Source organism: Enoplosus armatus, chromosome 21, assembly GCF_043641665.1.
Source record: "Enoplosus armatus isolate fEnoArm2 chromosome 21, fEnoArm2.hap1, whole genome shotgun sequence".
In the NCBI taxonomy this organism is placed as follows: Eukaryota; Metazoa; Chordata; class Actinopteri; order Centrarchiformes; family Enoplosidae; genus Enoplosus; species Enoplosus armatus.
Window position 1 is genome coordinate 9,588,826 of NC_092200.1, and position 16,756 is coordinate 9,605,581.

The window sequence follows — 16,756 nt, forward strand, 5'->3', positions numbered from 1 at the left end:
ACTCTCAGTTTCAGTAATGAGAGCCATTTCTCTTCTCTTAACTGAATTAAGAGGTTTTTTTCCTGTGGTGGATAATGTTCATGGGAAATACAGTTTGCAGAGTAGTGTGGCTCAATATGGGAAGTGTGCTGCCTTATTTTACGCAACTACAATACAGCTAAAATGTAGGATTACTTCCTGGTAAACAAAGATCTGTTGTGCAAAAACATGCTTAGTAAAAAGTCCATAGTAACCGTCTCTTCTGCTCACATGCTGGATGCTCCCATACATTTTAAATAGTTTGATTTTGATAGTTTGATTTTAGTTTTGACACAAATAACGACTGACTACATAACTCAACCATGAGTTAAAGGTCACCACAGCAGTAAAGTGGACCTCAGAGAGTTAAGTGGTCGGTTTCACCCCATTGAGCACAGTGCAGCTAGTAGCCAATTACATGTTAATAAACAACAGTCCAGCAACTCCATTCAGCAGGCCTCTCCATGGCTAAAGGCCAACAGGTTTGGGGAGTCGTGTAACAGAATGTTCTGCTAACAAAATAAACCTCACATGGCTGCAGCCTACAACCCTTGATGATTTTGACTCACTATACAGAGCCGCGATTCATAGTGTTGTTTGCTAGTGTATCTGGCAAATTGCATTTGTTCGAATTTTGATTTTGCGCCATCTTGGATTTGCATAAAAGAAATGTCCCAATTTTTAAATCCTCTTTTTATCGGTTTAGTAATCATGGTGATTTGAGTTGGAGTCTGATTTTGACACTTTTCATATCAATGGCATTCTATCTTAATTCTCAAACACAGTTGTTGTTTGTCAGCTGATGTTGTGTTAGTTGCGGTAACAGACTGAGACCTGCACTCTAGTGTGCAGAGGTTTTATTGGCCAAAACAGGTGAAAAGTGATTAAAAAAGGCACAGGAAAACTATGCGTCTAAGTAAAGAGGAAGGGGAAAACAGTCAAACAATAAGAACGGCGGCAGAGACGGCAGCAACAGCAGGCCTAATAAAGGCCAACACTCTATATCATAACCTGGAACACATACAAATGATGCAACCTGAACATATAAGGGAACAACTAGCAGGAGAGCTCCCTTTCAATATAGTTTGCACTGTAACGGGATGTTGAACTGACAGATGAAGCATGGGGAGAATAACAGAGATGGATAAAAGGTCATATTTGGTAAATTTCTTGAGGGTTGACTTCCCAGTAAACAGTCCTTCTCTCCTTATCTCAGCAACTCCTCAAGCTCACTCCCCCATCCCTCACTCAGACCAAAGTGGTCAGCTTGTCTATGAGATCGTCAATAGTGTAGACCATGAGCTTGATGTCGTCCTTGTCAGACATGCGGTGCTGGCCATGTCGCCGAAGGATGACATCCACATCAGGGCTGAGGACGCGCTCTGCAACCTGCATGGAGATGTGCCAGGGGACGTCCTCATCTTTGAGCCCATGAATGAGCCGCACGGGACAGGTGATGGGGATGGGACTCTGGAGCACACAGTGATTTTCTGCCTCGCGCAGAAAGTCCATGTTAAACTTGTAAAGACCCTCCTCTGAGTGTTTGGTGGGCACTGTCCACTCCCCTTTCTCCTCAAACTCCTTGCGTGTCTGTGCATTAAAACACGGACAAATCCAACTCAGAAAAACATTTAAATGAAAATGCCTGCAAAGTTTCAAACGACATAACAAATGTGTGATATGTGATAATATTACATGTCCCTACCTCCAGAGGAAGAGAGTTGAATGATGTGACAATGTGATCAGCAGCGGTGGAGATGCCCACCAGTGCTGCAATCTTCTCTGGTCTTGCAATGGCTGCCAGCAGCATGAGCCAACCGCCTATACTAGAACCCACCAGTATCTAGAGGTAGGCAAAAACACCATAAATAGATTGTAAATCAACTGATTCATAAAAAATAAATTAAAAACACCCCATAAAGACAACAACAGACTTGTGCAGCGTAATCATGGCTGTCGAAGACTAATGATACCACAAATATGGTAACACAGTGCCATCTTCTGGAGACAATGTGGAACATACAATGAGTCCTGGAGATGGACGTTGAAAGCATCCTATTAATTCTATTGTCTATTATTGATTCTGCTGTTCAACCTGATTATGTTATTGGTTTTCTAATAAATCCCCTTTTTGGGTTATATTTTGAGTGCATGCTTTAAAATGTTTGGAGGGGATTTTCAAATGAAAAAACAAAAGATCCACTAAAAAATAACATTTGTCCAAGTCAGTAATTTACTTGTGGAACTACAGCCTCAGTTTATCATTAGAATATTTATATTTTGTTTGCAAAACAAATTTTTTATTTTGGTGTCTCTTTTAACAGGCTGCCTGTGTGGCTCTGATGTTCACATCACACAGTATCTAAATATTTTTACTGGTTGATGTTAGGAGAGGTAACACAGATACATGCACTGCATGCATTGCCTTTGATAATGGATATCAATAATAGAATGTTTCATTTATATTTAGTTTAGACAGAAAAGGTTAAGAGGTGTGTGGTCAATTGTAAGTGTTGAATTAAAAAAAGACTATTCAAATGTTTTCATGTCTACAGATATAAACATCGAAAGTGTAGTGAAAGGTGTAATGTTGCCGGTATGATGTCAATACGACTATCAACAGATCATTTTCACGGTCTATTTTTGCTGAGAACCGCGCATGTCACACGAAAAAAATAGGCGACACACCCAATCTGTAGATGAGGCGCCGCTGCAGCTGTGCTGCTTACACAGGCTGTGTGGCTGCTCTAAACCGTTAATATGGGCACCAAAATGAAAAGCAAGAGGTTCTGCGACGCACACGCGCTGCTCAGGTAGGCAGTGTGGCCCGGAGGTTAGAAATACTTACCTGTGGTCCCTCTGCTAACTCATCCAACACAAAAAGGACATCTTTTTTCCAGGTACCAATAGTTCCTTCTGCTAGCACCCCCTCGGAGGCCCCATGTCCTGTGTAGTCAAACCTGTGAAAACATAAATAGAACAGCCATGGCCATGGGTATCAGAGGGTAAAACAAAGGCCATGAGAGGCCAGGGACATTAGACATTTTAGACATTATGAGTACAGTAAATCCTTTATATACTACACTGAACGTGTGATTAGGCCTTTGAGTATTCAGTATGATGGAGCCATGTCTCTTATATCCAACCGCCTCAGGAATGGAGGCTTTGCATGACAATGAGAGGTTTGGATTGGTTGGATTGGATTGGCTAGATATGATTCATTGAAAATTGATAAAATTAAATGATAATTTTGATTTACATGATTAATTGCTAGGTTTGGCCTCTCACACATTACCAGTAGTCGCCTTTGTATAGTCCACATCATTGCAAATGGAATCCTTTGACTTTTCAATTTTTTAACTATTGAACATTGCTCTTCCAGGTCTGTTGAAATAAAGGATGTTGTTATAACTCAGTTACATTCAAAAGGCATATGGCAAAATACATTTTGTGCTACTCTCCATAACCAAATCCACAAATATGTATTTTGTATGTACTCTGTTGTCTTGGGGCAAGCCTATGGACACATGGGTCCCACACTGTATGTATGAGGCTGTATTTAGTATGAGATTATGAGCATGGCATGGTCTTTGCATGCAACCCTCTTAAATGGTGTGTTTGGATGACTTACCTAAGGTATGAGTGGCCTAGTGACCTGCAGAACTCCTCCAGTGACTCAGCTTTCTGCCCATTCATGTTGGAGCCATAACCTGGGAGAAAGACCACACCTGGGCTCTTCCCCTTCACTCTTCTGTAGGCCAGCTTTGGAAGGTCTGGTCTTGAAGCATACTGAACTGTGGACTTGTGTCTTCTGTCTCCTGGTTGACACGGTACAAAGTATTATCCAAACCTGTTATGTAACTTAAATGATTCACTGTACGGTATATTAGCTAAATTAGATAAACAACCTAGCTAAATACAATGTCACACCCCATTTTACAGGATAATTTTTCTCTTAACGCAAATTACAAAACCGCACATGTGCACAGAGGAAACAGCGTGGGCATTTTTTTCATACCGACCAAACATACCAGTTAAGACACAGTTACACACCTGGGTTAAGTGAGGCTAATTAATGTCGAAGCGTTTCAAATACTACGAGACGGCGCAAAACCAGTAACAACCGCACACGCCGTACAGTTTACATGCCCTAATTTTTTTAAGACTACGCAGTCTGTGTGAGCCACACCCCCTCCTCTTCGTTTAAATACCCTTATATGAAACTCAGGCATTGTGGAATTCATTGTACCAAAAGCGGAGACTCGAACAAACCTTCGAGACGCTTTGAAGACAAAGCTGCGAGCCCTCCATTACTCAATATCTGTGAAAGTCCTCTGCGGCAGGACCTCAGCGCGACGGCTGCCATACTGCTCCGCGACCCGCTGAGGAAGTATCGCGAGAGTAGCAGTAGTGACTCTCGTTTACTCACACAGCAAATCAGTTGTAGTCCATTACACTACAAGCAGCAGCATAGCTCTGTGGAGCAGTGGTGGAAGAAGTATTCAAATTCTTTGAGTAAAAGTAGCAATACTACAGTGTAAAAATACAAAAAATGCGCTTAAAGTATCAAAAGAAAAAGTACTCGTTATGCACCAGAATGGCCCTTGTCAATGTTATATTATTGCATTACTGAATAAATATTATTATTGATGCATTAATGTGTATGCAGCCTTTTAATGTTGTAGCTGGTCGAGGTGGAGCTATATTTTACTACTATAATACTAATCTTCTCAATTCTTCATATTTTGTAAACTGACTAATATGTTTTGTATGCAAAATCTTAATCCGCAAAGCAAGTAGTCACTGCAGCCGTCAGACAAATGCAGTGGAGTAAAAATATAAAGTAGCAGAAAATGAAAAAGTAATGTATAAATATTTAAAAACATATTTTTGCTCATGCTCAGATCCCAAACCAATTAATTGTACTAAATGTCTGCATGTCAGTGACATGTTTTATCTTTCATTTTTTTCTTTAATGGCAGCCAAAAGCCTGTTGGTGTTGAGTGTTATTAAAAGTGTAAGTAGCCCAGAAGTATTTGTCAATATGAAGTAAAAAACTCTTTATTGGACTAGTCTATTGAGTGTTTTATTCTTAATTTTGACATTTTATAGACAGTGGTGGAATCCTTTACTTAACCTAAGTAACAGCAGCAATACCACACTGTAAAAATACTGTGTTCCAAGTATGAGTCCTGCATTCAAAATGGCTCCTGTGAGTGTCACATGTTAAGTCTATACGACATTATTAAAATGTTAATAATAATGCATTAATGTGTAGGTATCATTTTAATGTTGTAGTTGGCTGAGGTGGGGCTCATTTTATGTACATTATATACTATTGAGGAATGTAATCTATAACAATCTATCATATTTTTTGGGTTCATTATGTGTTTTGATTAAAAAAATGTAATCTGTAGTGCAATATTTCTGTAATGTCTGAAATGTAGTGGAATGTAAGCAGAGAGTTGCAGAAAATGGAAAATACTCAAGTAAAGTACAAGTACCTCAAAATTGTACATAAGTACAGCACTTGAGTAAATGTATTTAGTTACTTTTCACCACTACTTATGTGTTTTTTTTGCACATATTCCATTTTGTACTCATTTATTTTTATATTATCCACATGAAAATGCAGGCGTCCATCCATTAGGCTACTGGGTTTGGCACGTACTGGCTAAGCTAAAAGAGGCTCCCTGCAGAGGTGATCAGGTTATTTTCATATCAGACAGAATATTAAAATTAAATAACCCTGGATCGAGAATATAATGAAAGTAGCTGGGAACTTGTTGTGTGTTTGTGACTGTCATGTGAAGTGTCAGCTTGTAACATGACTCAGAGCGTCACAGGCGGAAGGTCACGGAGCAGCAGAACGGAACGGAAGCGGGAGTAAAAAGCCTATCCGCCATTGTGGAATATGGTAAGGGATATTCCAGTAAGGCACTAGTCAGTTTCAGATTGATTGTTAAAGACCATCTGTGGCAGGATCGGACACATTCATTTGACGCCTTCTCCACAGACACAAAGTCGCCGTTTGTAACAGCCAGAAGAACCAGGTCGTCGTCAGGTCTGACCACGGGAGGAAAACGCCGCCTTGTAACCATTACAGAGTGATTGGACAACCCGAGAGACGAGCCAGGAAAGCACCGGAGTGTAGAGAGAGGCAGGGGGAAGCCGTGGACAGTCTCACAAAAACAGCGATCAGCTTCGGTTCCTGGAGGATGTCTGCGACCACAGTCGATCAGGTTCGTGTATTGACAGCTGAAAGGTGCTAATAAATTAGATGTTCGGCGAAATGAAACTTTGCCGACAACAGTTTGATCTGGTTTGGCATGCCAGATCAAACAGGCTCAAAAAGTCTTTGATATATGATAGCTATTAGCTGTAATGTGGGCCGACTGTATTGCCAACCAGCTCTAGCTGTAGCCGGTTGCCAATGCGGCACCGTTTACTGGATGTCAGAGCGTTTGACATCCGGTCAATAACGCGAAACAACCTGTAAATGCTAACATCCGGGCTGATGGCTTTAGCTTGAGGTTACTACCATCGACTGTTATATTTATCCGTGGAGAATATAGCCTCTCTCTCTCTCTGTGTGAGTGTTTCTTGTTTCCAGTCGTGATCTGACAACAGTCTCACCTCTTTTTCCTGTGCTGCCCATTATTTCAGAGACCTAAAGGACAAGGAAATAAAGGTAAGGCTTGTGGTAGTTGGTATTTAGCTTAAATGGTGCACAAGCCCTTGTTGAAATATATTTCAGTGTGGCACCGCCGGCTGTTTTCATGTAAAATGAGCTAACATGCTATCACGGTGGTGATTGTGCTTTGAAACTGTAGCCTAAACTGCATCTTATTTATGTTACCATTGTTGACTGTCCTTAATTCTGCATTTGTTTTGATAATGTTGCACCACACTTAGATCTTGTCATGTTTTAGGTTTGACTACAACGCACCTATGACCAAAATATAATCAGTTGATATCTTGAGCCTGGAATATTTGGGAAGTAAATGTGATGATTTAATGTCCTCTCTTTCCATTCTTAGTGCAAAACGGATCAATGCATCAAAAGGATGGTGTGAATGATGATGATTTTGAGCCTTACCTGAGCGGCCAGACAAATCAGGTAACGTCCTACAATGAGGTCGGTCCAGCCTGGCAATGTGTCACCTAGAATGTGTGGCCAGTTTAGCTTATAACTTCATGTTATGGACAAATTAGTTGCATATTTTAGGTGTCAGTCCAGTTTGATTGTGATTTTCTTTTTTGTTCCTAAATATGTTCCTATAACTCAACACACAATCTATCATTACTTTTTGTAATATGATGTCATCATGATTTTTTAAATTGTTATTTTGAATAGTACATTAATTGACTGTCTCCCTATGCCACACAGAGTAACAGCTATCCACCAATGTCTGACCCCTACATGCCCAGCTACTATGCTCCATCCATTGGTTTCCCTTACTCTCTTGGAGAGGCTGCTTGGTCCACAGCAGGAGACCCTCCGATGCCCTACCTAACTACCTATGGACAGATGAGCAATGGCGAGCCGCACTTCATCCCTGATGGTGTGTTCAGCCAGCCAGGTGCCCTGGGGAACACCCCTCCCTTCCTGGGCCAGCATGGCTTCAATTTCTTTCCTGGCAATGCGGACTTTTCCACCTGGGGTACCAGTGTCTCTCAGGGTCAGTCCACGCAGACCTCAGTCTACAGTAACAGCTATGGGTACGCCCCCAGCTCGCTGGGTCGGGCCATCGCGGACGGACAGGCAGGCTTTGGAAGTGATACCCAGCTTAGTAAAGTCCCGGTGCTGAACAGCATTGAGCAGGGTATGACAGGGTTAAAACTGGGTACGGACATGGTGGCAGCTGTCACCAAAACTGTAGGCTCCCCCCTAGGCACCACAGGTATGAGCAGTATGGCAGCCAATAGCCTCCCTCCATCTGTCAGCTCGTCCGCACCTAAACCTGCCTCCTGGGCAGCCATTGCCAAGAAGCCGGCCAAACCACAGCCCAAGGTCAAACCCAAAGCCAACATGGGAATGGGGGGAGGCGCCACCATTCCCCCACCCCCAATAAAGCACAATATGAACATTGGTACTTGGGATGATAAGGGCTCTCTGAACAAGCCCCCATTAGCTCAGACTATGATGCCCCCGCAGCCTATGGTGCAGCAGCCTCTCCTAGCTCAGCACCAGCCCTTACTGCAGAACCCGTTGCCCCCCCAGCCTCAACACCAACACCAACACCAGCCCCAACATCAACACCAACATCAACACCAACACCAACACCAACATCAGCACCAACACCAACACCAACACCAGCCCTTCCAGCTCCAGTCTCTCCAGTCCCCCCAACACCCCCATCCTCTGCCCCCTGGCCCCCCACACCTGCACCTCACCTCTCAACCTGGCCCCCCACAGCACCTTCATCAGCAACAACCCCAGCAGCCTGGTCCACCCCCCAACCGTTGGGTGGCTCCCAGGAACCGGGGTGAGGGCTTTGGTCTGGGTGGGGGAGTCCCACTGAGTGCCTCCCCTTGCTCTGGAGAGGTGCACCCCGTGCTGGAGAAACTCCGTGCCCTCAACAACTACAACCCCAAAGACTTTGACTGGAACTTGAAAAATGGACGTGTTTTCATTATCAAGAGCTATTCAGAAGATGACATCCACCGCTCAATCAAGTACTCTATCTGGTGCAGTACAGAACATGGCAACAAGCGCCTGGATGGCGCCTACCGCTCACTGGGAAACAAGGGGCCCCTGTACCTGTTGTTTAGCGTCAACGGCAGTGGGCACTTCTGTGGCGTGGCTGAGATGCGCTCACCGGTGGACTACAATGCCTATGCAGGCGTCTGGTCTCAGGACAAGTGGAAGGGCAAGTTTGAGGTGAAGTGGGCTTTCATCAAAGACGTGCCCAACAACCAGCTGCGACACATCCGGCTGGAGAACAATGACAACAAGCCAGTGACCAACTCCAGGGACACTCAGGAAGTGCCTCTGGAGAAGGCCAAACAAGTGCTTAAAATTATCGCCACTTACAAGCATACCACCTCAATCTTTGATGACTTTGCACATTATGAGAAACGTCAGGAAGAGGAGGAGGCTCTGAGGAAGGTGAGATAAACACACATAAATAGCCCTGTCCCCTGTAAATAGCTTGTTTGTATGCATGAGAGTTCAGTTTAGTTATCCTTTAATTCAATGGGAGGCTAACTTTCTCTGAGTCACTGCTACAGGCTGTAGCCAGACTGTAATCAGCTGATCTTGTTCCACCTGCTCTTAGACAGAGGTTGTAACATCCTGTGGCTAAATGAACAGTCTGGTGTAAGTAGAAGTTCCCAGAGGCCTGTCAGCAGATGGACATGCCACCATTACTCATAAGACGGCTCAGGAAACCCTGATTCCTCATCAGCCATCTTGTGCTGTTTGAGATTGCGATGATCTGCCCAAGTGGAGTTAGATGCATAGAGGTTTCCTGAAATAGCCCACATTCCTGGCATTCCTTCTTTCAGACAAAGGCAGATGTAGGCTCTGATCTCTCTTTGAATGCCAAGCCCCTGTGCTCTCCACAGGCTCCTCTTGCTTTATTAGTCTTTAACAACATAAGCCCTCGGCCTGCAAACTGGCTGCAACGTGCCTCAGAGTTGGTACAGTGGGCCTCAGATGTTCGAAAGGGTTGAAATAAAAAAAGATGTTTCCCAGCAAAACACATGATAAAAATGCATGATTACATTTGTCTGTGTACAGTTCTGAAAAGCGCACACAGTGTCAGCCTGCGCCCTCGGAGGGGAAACTGAAATATGTTGCAGCAGTAATAACAGTGGTGTACCACAAATGTTAGCCTAAGTAGTAAAAACTCTGTGGGATGCTACTGTTGTGGAAAAACAGCAGCCACAGAGTGAATAACATGTTATCATTGCTAGCATTCTGCTGCATCCATTCTTAGATTCACCAGTATGCTAATCTAATTGCGTTTAGAAAACCCCCATGACCCGCTCCCTCCTTTTCTCCCACTCCCCCACTGCTGGTGCTCCATTGATGCTGTATTGACTCCTCGCTGCTGACCTTGTTAATATGCACTGGGTTACTTTCTCATAAATATTTCAAGTCAATGTTTTCAGGCTTCTGAAAACAACCTGTCAGTAGAAAGCCTGTTTCATCCTGCGTTGTGCAGGCGTTGCGCTGTGCTGCGTTTCTAGCCCTGACCTCCTACATGACAGGATCGGCCCAGCTGAGGCCTCACCCTCCTTCGCCTGACAAGGTTAATTGTTCTCTATTGTTTGGCCTGTCCTTCCTGAACTTTGAGAGGTGTCAAACTAGCACAGCTACCTGCACTATAACACCATCCCAAAGTGTTTTTTAAAGATAACTTTGGATCTAAATGTTGTTGCAGGATTTTATTAGCATAGCTAATTTGGCAATTAATACTTTGAGGTTAGGTCCTTTCGTCCTCTGTATGCACTCTAATAAGGAAGCCCATGGCGTGTTTGGGTGAATACTAGTGTGCTGTAATGGTTACAGTTGTATGACACCAGTAAAGATGTAGTTAATTGGCTTGATTTTTGCATCAGGAAGGGGTTTTATTACCTTTAAAATCTGACCTAATATCAATTCAGGTGGAAGATTTTATGCAAAAAAAACCCGATATGACAACCTTTCTGAAGAATAAGGTCTTGTACACACAATGAATTTTGTGATGGTTTCTGTCCCCAGAGCCACAGCCCAGTCTGAGCACCCCTTCTGGGGATAGAGTTACATTGGTGGCCTGGGTCTCACAGGGCTTTTCCCAGACCACTGACATGGACACCCACTCCTCAAAGAGGACACTGTTTTACCTAAAAAATGGCACAATGAGTTCGAGTCCCTGGGTTATTTTGACTTCGATGTTTTTTTCTAAGGTTTTACCTGCACATCTTTAATGAGAAACTGACTGTTTAACAGCATTCCTCTGATTTTGAAATCCAGGACACACCCTTGAATATTACATATTTGAGGAGTGCTGTGATTACTTACATTTGCTGAGTATGCGTTGTGCAGGTCTTGTGTTTATCCATAACAGTGGCATCACTACAAACTGAGAGTAGAGGCTGTGTGAACATAGCAGCCAGCATTTTGGTTAGTACATACCTGAGGCCTACCAAATTCATCTTCTGTTTTTCTTACATTCATTTCAACTGTGCTTATATTGGAATATAATATTATATAAGGCAATATACAAAACGTCATTTGGGTTATGGAAACCATTTCATTTTCCATAGAAAATAGGAAGTAACAACTGCACAGTATCATTATTTGCAAAGGTTTAAAATGGAACAACACATGACATGAAGAATGCATCGGGTTTTAGACTACTGAAGAGACTGCTGTTCTCAAATAGTCAGAATTGATAGAAAAACTTTTATTTTTAGTTAACTTTCAGCAGCACATGATACTTTTCATTCTCTGTGGTCCCTTCTGAGACACCCACGCGGTTTGTTGCACAGATTAATGAAATTGTGAATTGAATCTCTACTGTAAGTCAAGCAGTTTTATAGAAACTACTTGTAACGGGCTGGAACTGCAGCACCAATCCCCAACTGACTGATGCTGTCAAGTCATTACCAGTCTTTGAGTTAGTAATTGATTTAAAATAGTTCCTAAAAAGAATATTTTCTATGTATAACGCAAAGAACACAAATTAATGAATTCAAAATAGAAACATTAAATAAATCCTAATGAATGAGATTTGCAAAGTGGTACAAATGCAGATCAACACAATAAAGGCATTCATTTGATACATCTCTTCTAAGAAGTAAAATCTATATCGATTGCCTTCAAAAGTGGTTTTTGATCTTCTCTGACAGAGTAGTACTTAATGCTCAAGTGTCACATCTTCTAAGGAAGTCACATTGTGTTTTTCCTGTGTTTTTGCTTTGCCCCCGAGTTATTCCCAACTTCGCCTCAGACATTAAATGCATCTGTATCTGACAGTATAGAATGATTTCTCCCATGAATAAAGACCAGGGGAGCAGCTCTGATGTTACACTTTTAGCTAGTTTGTTTGGGTCCCTTCTTGCTCTTCTTCTGATGCCATCCACTGATGATCTCTTTTCTGTTTTTCTTTTTTTTTCTCTTGCCAGGAGCGCAATAGAAATAAACAGTAACCTTCAAGCAAGCTCTCTGCTAGAACTGCAACACTAATGACGTAGGACCTTAAATACAATCTGCCTAACCACAAGGAGGAAAGGCTCTCACAATCTTTCCGCTGAAGACGACAATGTATCTGAACACTTGAACATGACAATAGGTGGACTCATCTGTATCCGTTGACTGGTGCATCAAACCCCGTGTTCCCGTCTCACTTTGAAAACTATGTCTTTAAAGCACTTTCAGTCCTCCTAAAACCAATACCCTTAACTCTCTAACTCTGTGTTCTTCCTCTTTGATTTTGTTTGTGAGCAACTAACTGACTAACCAAAGTAGTCAGAAGATTTCACCAGGCTTCTTTGTAATTTTTTTAATGCCTCAAATGTTTGGGATATTGGTGAGCTTCATCAGCCCCTGAAGAGAATTAAAGATGACATGTGTGAATTAATCTTTTACTTGAATCTGTATTCAGCCGTCTGATCCCTCTCAGACAGAGATTTGGCTGATTGACAGATGGGATGAAATAATTGGGAAACAGCCACAATCATGCCAATCATAGGATGTATGCTCCCTCTACCTGTTCCCTTCCTTTTCTGCATCTGTTTCTGTGTACCAAAAGATTACAATTATGCAGCAGGCTGGCAATCACCGGCCAGTGCACATCTTTGGTTTTTTCTCTCTTGTGATTCTGTCATTCTGAAGTGCATTTGTCTGAGGAGAAAGCTGCTGCTCTGGTAGAACTAGCGGTGGCCTCCTTGGGCCCTGTGGGTGACTGTCTTTGCTCTGATGTTGATGTACTGTACTGTACCTCAGGCTCAATCAGACTGTCTGTCCTCAACAACTCTTAGCACTTTTGGGAGAACCCCCACATCACCCCCTCCTGCTCGGCTTGACTGGGATTCCCCCAAAACGGCAAGACATCAACTGCAAGGATGTGACAGTTTTCTCCTCTAGGTAACTCACTAGCTAAATAAAAATTACCCATGTTTAGCGCAAACCTGGCTTTTGTGTTTTTACTAATTTGCCTCAGAAATGTATGCATCACTTCTATATTTCATACCACGGCATCACACACACTCAAACATAAACTCCTCTCCTGCCGCACAAGCAGATCCTGCCTTTTCTATTTGCATATGTGCCTCTAAATAAATAACTGTACATACAGTAGCAGCAACCTTATTTACACATCTGCTTTGCATTTCAGTATATCAGTGGGTGTAAAGTGTGTTGGTGCCAGGGGGAGTGGGTTTGGCCATATAGTTAAAATATCAAAGATGTACAATAAATAGACTTGAAGATGACACCACATAAACATGCTTGCTATGTGGGAGGCAGCCCTGCCAGCCCACAGTGCCACAGTTGCAGGGAATAACAACCAATACTGGAATGCACACTCTTAACCTGTATGGAGTATAATAACAGGGACATGGCCATGCAGACGGGTGGAAAGTAACTAAGTACATTTACTCAAGTACTGTACTAAAGCACACTTTTAAGCCACTTAATACTTTAACAAACACATTGTTACATATTGAACTAGTTGTTAGTTAGTTGTTGAGTACATTTACTTCTGATGTGTGCAGTACATTTAGGGGATAGTACTTCTGTACTCTCTATATTGAATGCAGGACATTTACTTTTTACAGCGCTGGATTGATACTTTTACCAATGAGTTCTTCTTCCTCCAGCACTGCATGCAGGGTACCTGTCCTGTCCAGCCAACACCACCAACAAAATGTCCCTTCTATTACTTCCACATTGATTGACATGCCTTTCAATAGACAGTAGAGAACAACTTAATCTAACATGTTTTGTTGCAGTAAAACATGTTTTTTTTACATAAAACCACAATGAATATTTTTCACTGAAGTCCACCTCTTCAATTACATACAGAATGCAAATTTACCGTATCTGCAAATACTGTTTGGGCTTTTGACAATAAGATACTGCATGTGCCGCGTTAAGTGTCACAACAGGGTCAAAGGTGGTCCTACATGCTACTTCATAAGGATTTATACTTTTGTGAGTGTTCTTTCATTACCCATATTTTGACATATAAGATATGTAAAAATGTTTAAAACATACAGTAACTGAATGAATTTAAAATGTTCAAACACATAATCTGTCTGTATTATTACCTTGAAATTAAATGTGATGACAGGACGAGGAATTTTCTGTTTGCTGTTTTTAATCATGTACTCTTCTCTCTAAATGTGCTGCGAGGGGGTGCAAATAGAAAGAATTTGAAGAATGTCCTGTTCATTAAAAGGATGACAGATGGCCTAAAATTAAGGCTGTGGTCTGGGTTGAAAGACCACTGCAACTACTTGTGTACAGTGTGATACTAAAACACCAAACAAATGAGGTTGGTGGAGGTATAACACGTAATTGTAAGACAGACTCTGAGATATGTTACATCTATGTAAGACAAAATAATGACAAAACATATAATGCACAAATAACCGCAAGAACCTTTCCCCAAAAACTACATTTTCAGTGTGAGGATTACTGACTATTTTGCCTTGTTTTTCATAATCTGCACACATTTATTTCACCCTGGAAAAAAAATACTTTTCTTTCCTTGTCTGTCCACCAGAGGGCGCCATCATATCAGGTTCTTTTTCAAATGTCCTCCGCTCCCAAGACACAGCACAAAGCCTTTCCTGTAAGCAGCAAAGCCCTCTTTCTTCTCAAGCCCTCCAAACTCCTGCACACACAATAATACCAGGATGAGAAGCACTTGTTGTGCTTCCACAGCTTTTTGGAGCAATTAATGCCAGCTCGCCAAGCTGTGCAGTGAGAGGTGGAGAAGAGAAGGAGAACAGGGATGTGAGCAGGGAGTGAGATAAAATCCCCCTTTATGTTTGTCAAGAAGGAAGAAAGAGCTGTAATTATAACATTGGAGGCTTTGGATTGCAACTTCTCTCCTCTGTGTGTTAATTTGTACATCCATCAGGTTTTCGCAGGCAGCCTTTGAAAAGACCCCACTCTTCCTGCCTCCATTTGTCTGTGAACACAACAGACAAACTAAGCAGGGAACTTGCTATTTATTCACCTCACAATGCCCTCACAATTACTAGTTGTATGTGACGCTGCTGAGATCAAATCTCAAATATGCAAAACACTGATTTAATTGGAGACCTCTGGTGTGATATTGATTTTACCTCGTTCATTGAATTGACGCAGTGTGATAACGCTGTAGTAGTGCCCGCTTAAACTTAAATCTTTAGAATTAAACAGGAAAAATATATGCACTGCAAGCCCTTTCATTCGATTTCAAATGGCTTGTCATGTTGTTTTTACCATTTAGGGATCAAACTAACTGGTTAACGACTTTAATGTTTCCCGCATTTAATGTTGCCCCAATCCACAGTGGTCAAAGCTGTTCCAAGAAAGTGCCAAGCAAAACTTTTCTGTTTTTTTTCAAACCATCAAAATGTCCTTCTGGAGAGGGATTCAGCTGAGTGAAGATGAGAGAGAAGGAGCATCCTCTTCTTAGTGAGCTGAAATGCCTTTGAAGTTTCAGTCACACTGAAGACTCATCAACACATGGCTGAAGGCAAGGTTAGGGCAAGTCTCAGGGTTGGCACTTCCTCCATGTTTTGAAGGTTTTCACACTCTGGGCCATGGCGTGTCACTCAATAAGTCCTCGCAGAACATTAGTGCTATTGATGACTATGTTAACTGACATGCGGTTGATCAGAGGACCCTGAAATTATTCTGATATATGTGTCAACTTTGCTGATTAGCATTGTTTGTATATTGTAGAAAAGCATCTACACATGTAGCTTAAAGCTGTCAGTGTGAGGTGGGGTAAGTGAAAAATCTAAGCGCATCAACAATGTTTAATGTAATAAAACCCAAAGCTGAGTCTTAAAGTCAGCTAGATTGAAGTTTCAAGGTTTTACTCAGCAAGTCTTAGCAAGAGTTTTATTTTTCATTTGAAAAAATTGGGTTTTGACTGACAGTTATGTCTAAGTTTTCTTCCTGCCCTTTTCCAAGGTGTCTCTGTTGCCATGGTTATATCATTATCTGTGAACTGAAAGTAGAGGCTGAGCATTTTGCCAAACACATTGATATAATGCTGGAAAGACTTGATTGTTCTGCCTACAAAGAAAGAGAAATGAAAGATTTGCTATCTAACATTTTCTTAATATTTTTTGTGATTTTGTTAATGCAGGTGTTGAATAGGGCAAATAATGATCAGATGAGTTACATTTTGATTTCAATAGATCTGCTTGGTTTTATTTAACATCCCTTTTCATTCAAATGTTATAATTGTGCCTGTATTTACAGCAAAGATGAAGGTTCAAAGAGCAGTTATGCAGCATTTTGGTGTTAGAGTTGTTATGCCACAGGGAGGTGCCATCCATAAAAAGAGAAACAGACTTAAACCTTCTTCTACAAAGCTGTTAACATTTTAACTGTCTCTCTTCACATTTAGATATTGTCAAACCTATTTACTGCTTATTCTCTAACAACTTAACAACTTTAACGCCTTAACATTTATCTCACACTTTTGGACATTATGCACAGCCTTTTAGAACAAGTTAGAAAGGAACCACAGGTTAGCATTGCACCTCCATAAAGTCGGAGGACTCAGAAGAGACCATG

The 16,756-nt window shown here is 41.8% G+C and overlaps 2 protein-coding genes across 5 annotated transcripts; one reads left to right on the forward strand and one right to left on the reverse strand.

The window, feature by feature from the left end:
* Window positions 1-843: 843 nt before the first annotated feature.
* abhd10b (abhydrolase domain containing 10, depalmitoylase b) lies at window positions 844-4,392 on the reverse strand. Its single transcript, XM_070928283.1, has 5 exons — window positions 4,291-4,392; window positions 3,650-3,836; window positions 2,867-2,978; window positions 1,724-1,861; window positions 844-1,608 (listed from the first exon to the last, which is right to left on the reverse strand). Exons 1-5 carry the CDS (start codon window positions 4,382-4,384, stop codon window positions 1,267-1,269), a joined length of 873 nt encoding a protein of 290 aa, XP_070784384.1. The 5' UTR covers window positions 4,385-4,392; the 3' UTR covers window positions 844-1,266.
* A 1,641-nt stretch (window positions 4,393-6,033) lies between these two features.
* On the forward strand, window positions 6,034-13,139 carry ythdf3 (YTH N6-methyladenosine RNA binding protein F3). 4 transcript variants are annotated; one of them, XM_070927971.1, is made up of 6 exons: window positions 6,034-6,260; window positions 6,685-6,709; window positions 7,059-7,156; window positions 7,409-8,182; window positions 8,315-9,130; window positions 12,136-13,139. In XM_070927971.1, the coding sequence occupies exons 1-6, from the start codon at window positions 6,237-6,239 to the stop codon at window positions 12,157-12,159; spliced, it is 1,761 nt and encodes a 586-aa protein (XP_070784072.1). In that variant the 5' UTR covers window positions 6,034-6,236; the 3' UTR covers window positions 12,160-13,139. The 4 variants fall into 4 exon arrangements, with proteins under 4 accessions (XP_070784072.1, XP_070784073.1, XP_070784074.1 ...); XM_070927972.1 differs by having other exon boundaries at window positions 7,059-7,138; window positions 7,409-8,273; window positions 8,436-9,130; XM_070927973.1 differs by having other exon boundaries at window positions 7,059-7,138; window positions 8,363-9,130.
* The last annotated feature ends 3,617 nt before the right edge of the window (window positions 13,140-16,756 follow it).

What these genes read in the sequence shown, in the direction of transcription:
- ythdf3 (XM_070927970.1), top strand. Translation starts at nt 6,237, where the DNA reads ATGTCTGCGACCACAGTCGATCAG. An exon ending in TGAGCGGCCAGACAAATCAG is followed by an intron (nt 7,139 to 7,408) that starts GTAACGTCCTAC and finishes TATGCCACACAG; the next exon opens with AGTAACAGCTATCCACCAAT. An exon ending in AGGAGGAGGCTCTGAGGAAG is followed by an intron (nt 9,131 to 12,135) that starts GTGAGATAAACA and finishes TTCTCTTGCCAG; the next exon opens with GAGCGCAATAGAAATAAACA.
- abhd10b (XM_070928283.1), bottom strand. Translation starts at nt 4,384, where the DNA reads ATGGCAGCCGTCGCGCTGAGGTCCTGCCGCAGAGGACTTTCACAGATA. An exon ending in CTAGGCCACTCATACCTTAG is followed by an intron (nt 2,979 to 3,649) that starts GTAAGTCATCCA and finishes ATGTTTTCACAG; the next exon opens with GTTTGACTACACAGGACATG. An exon ending in TCAACTCTCTTCCTCTGGAG is followed by an intron (nt 1,609 to 1,723) that starts GTAGGGACATGT and finishes TTTAATGCACAG; the next exon opens with ACACGCAAGGAGTTTGAGGA.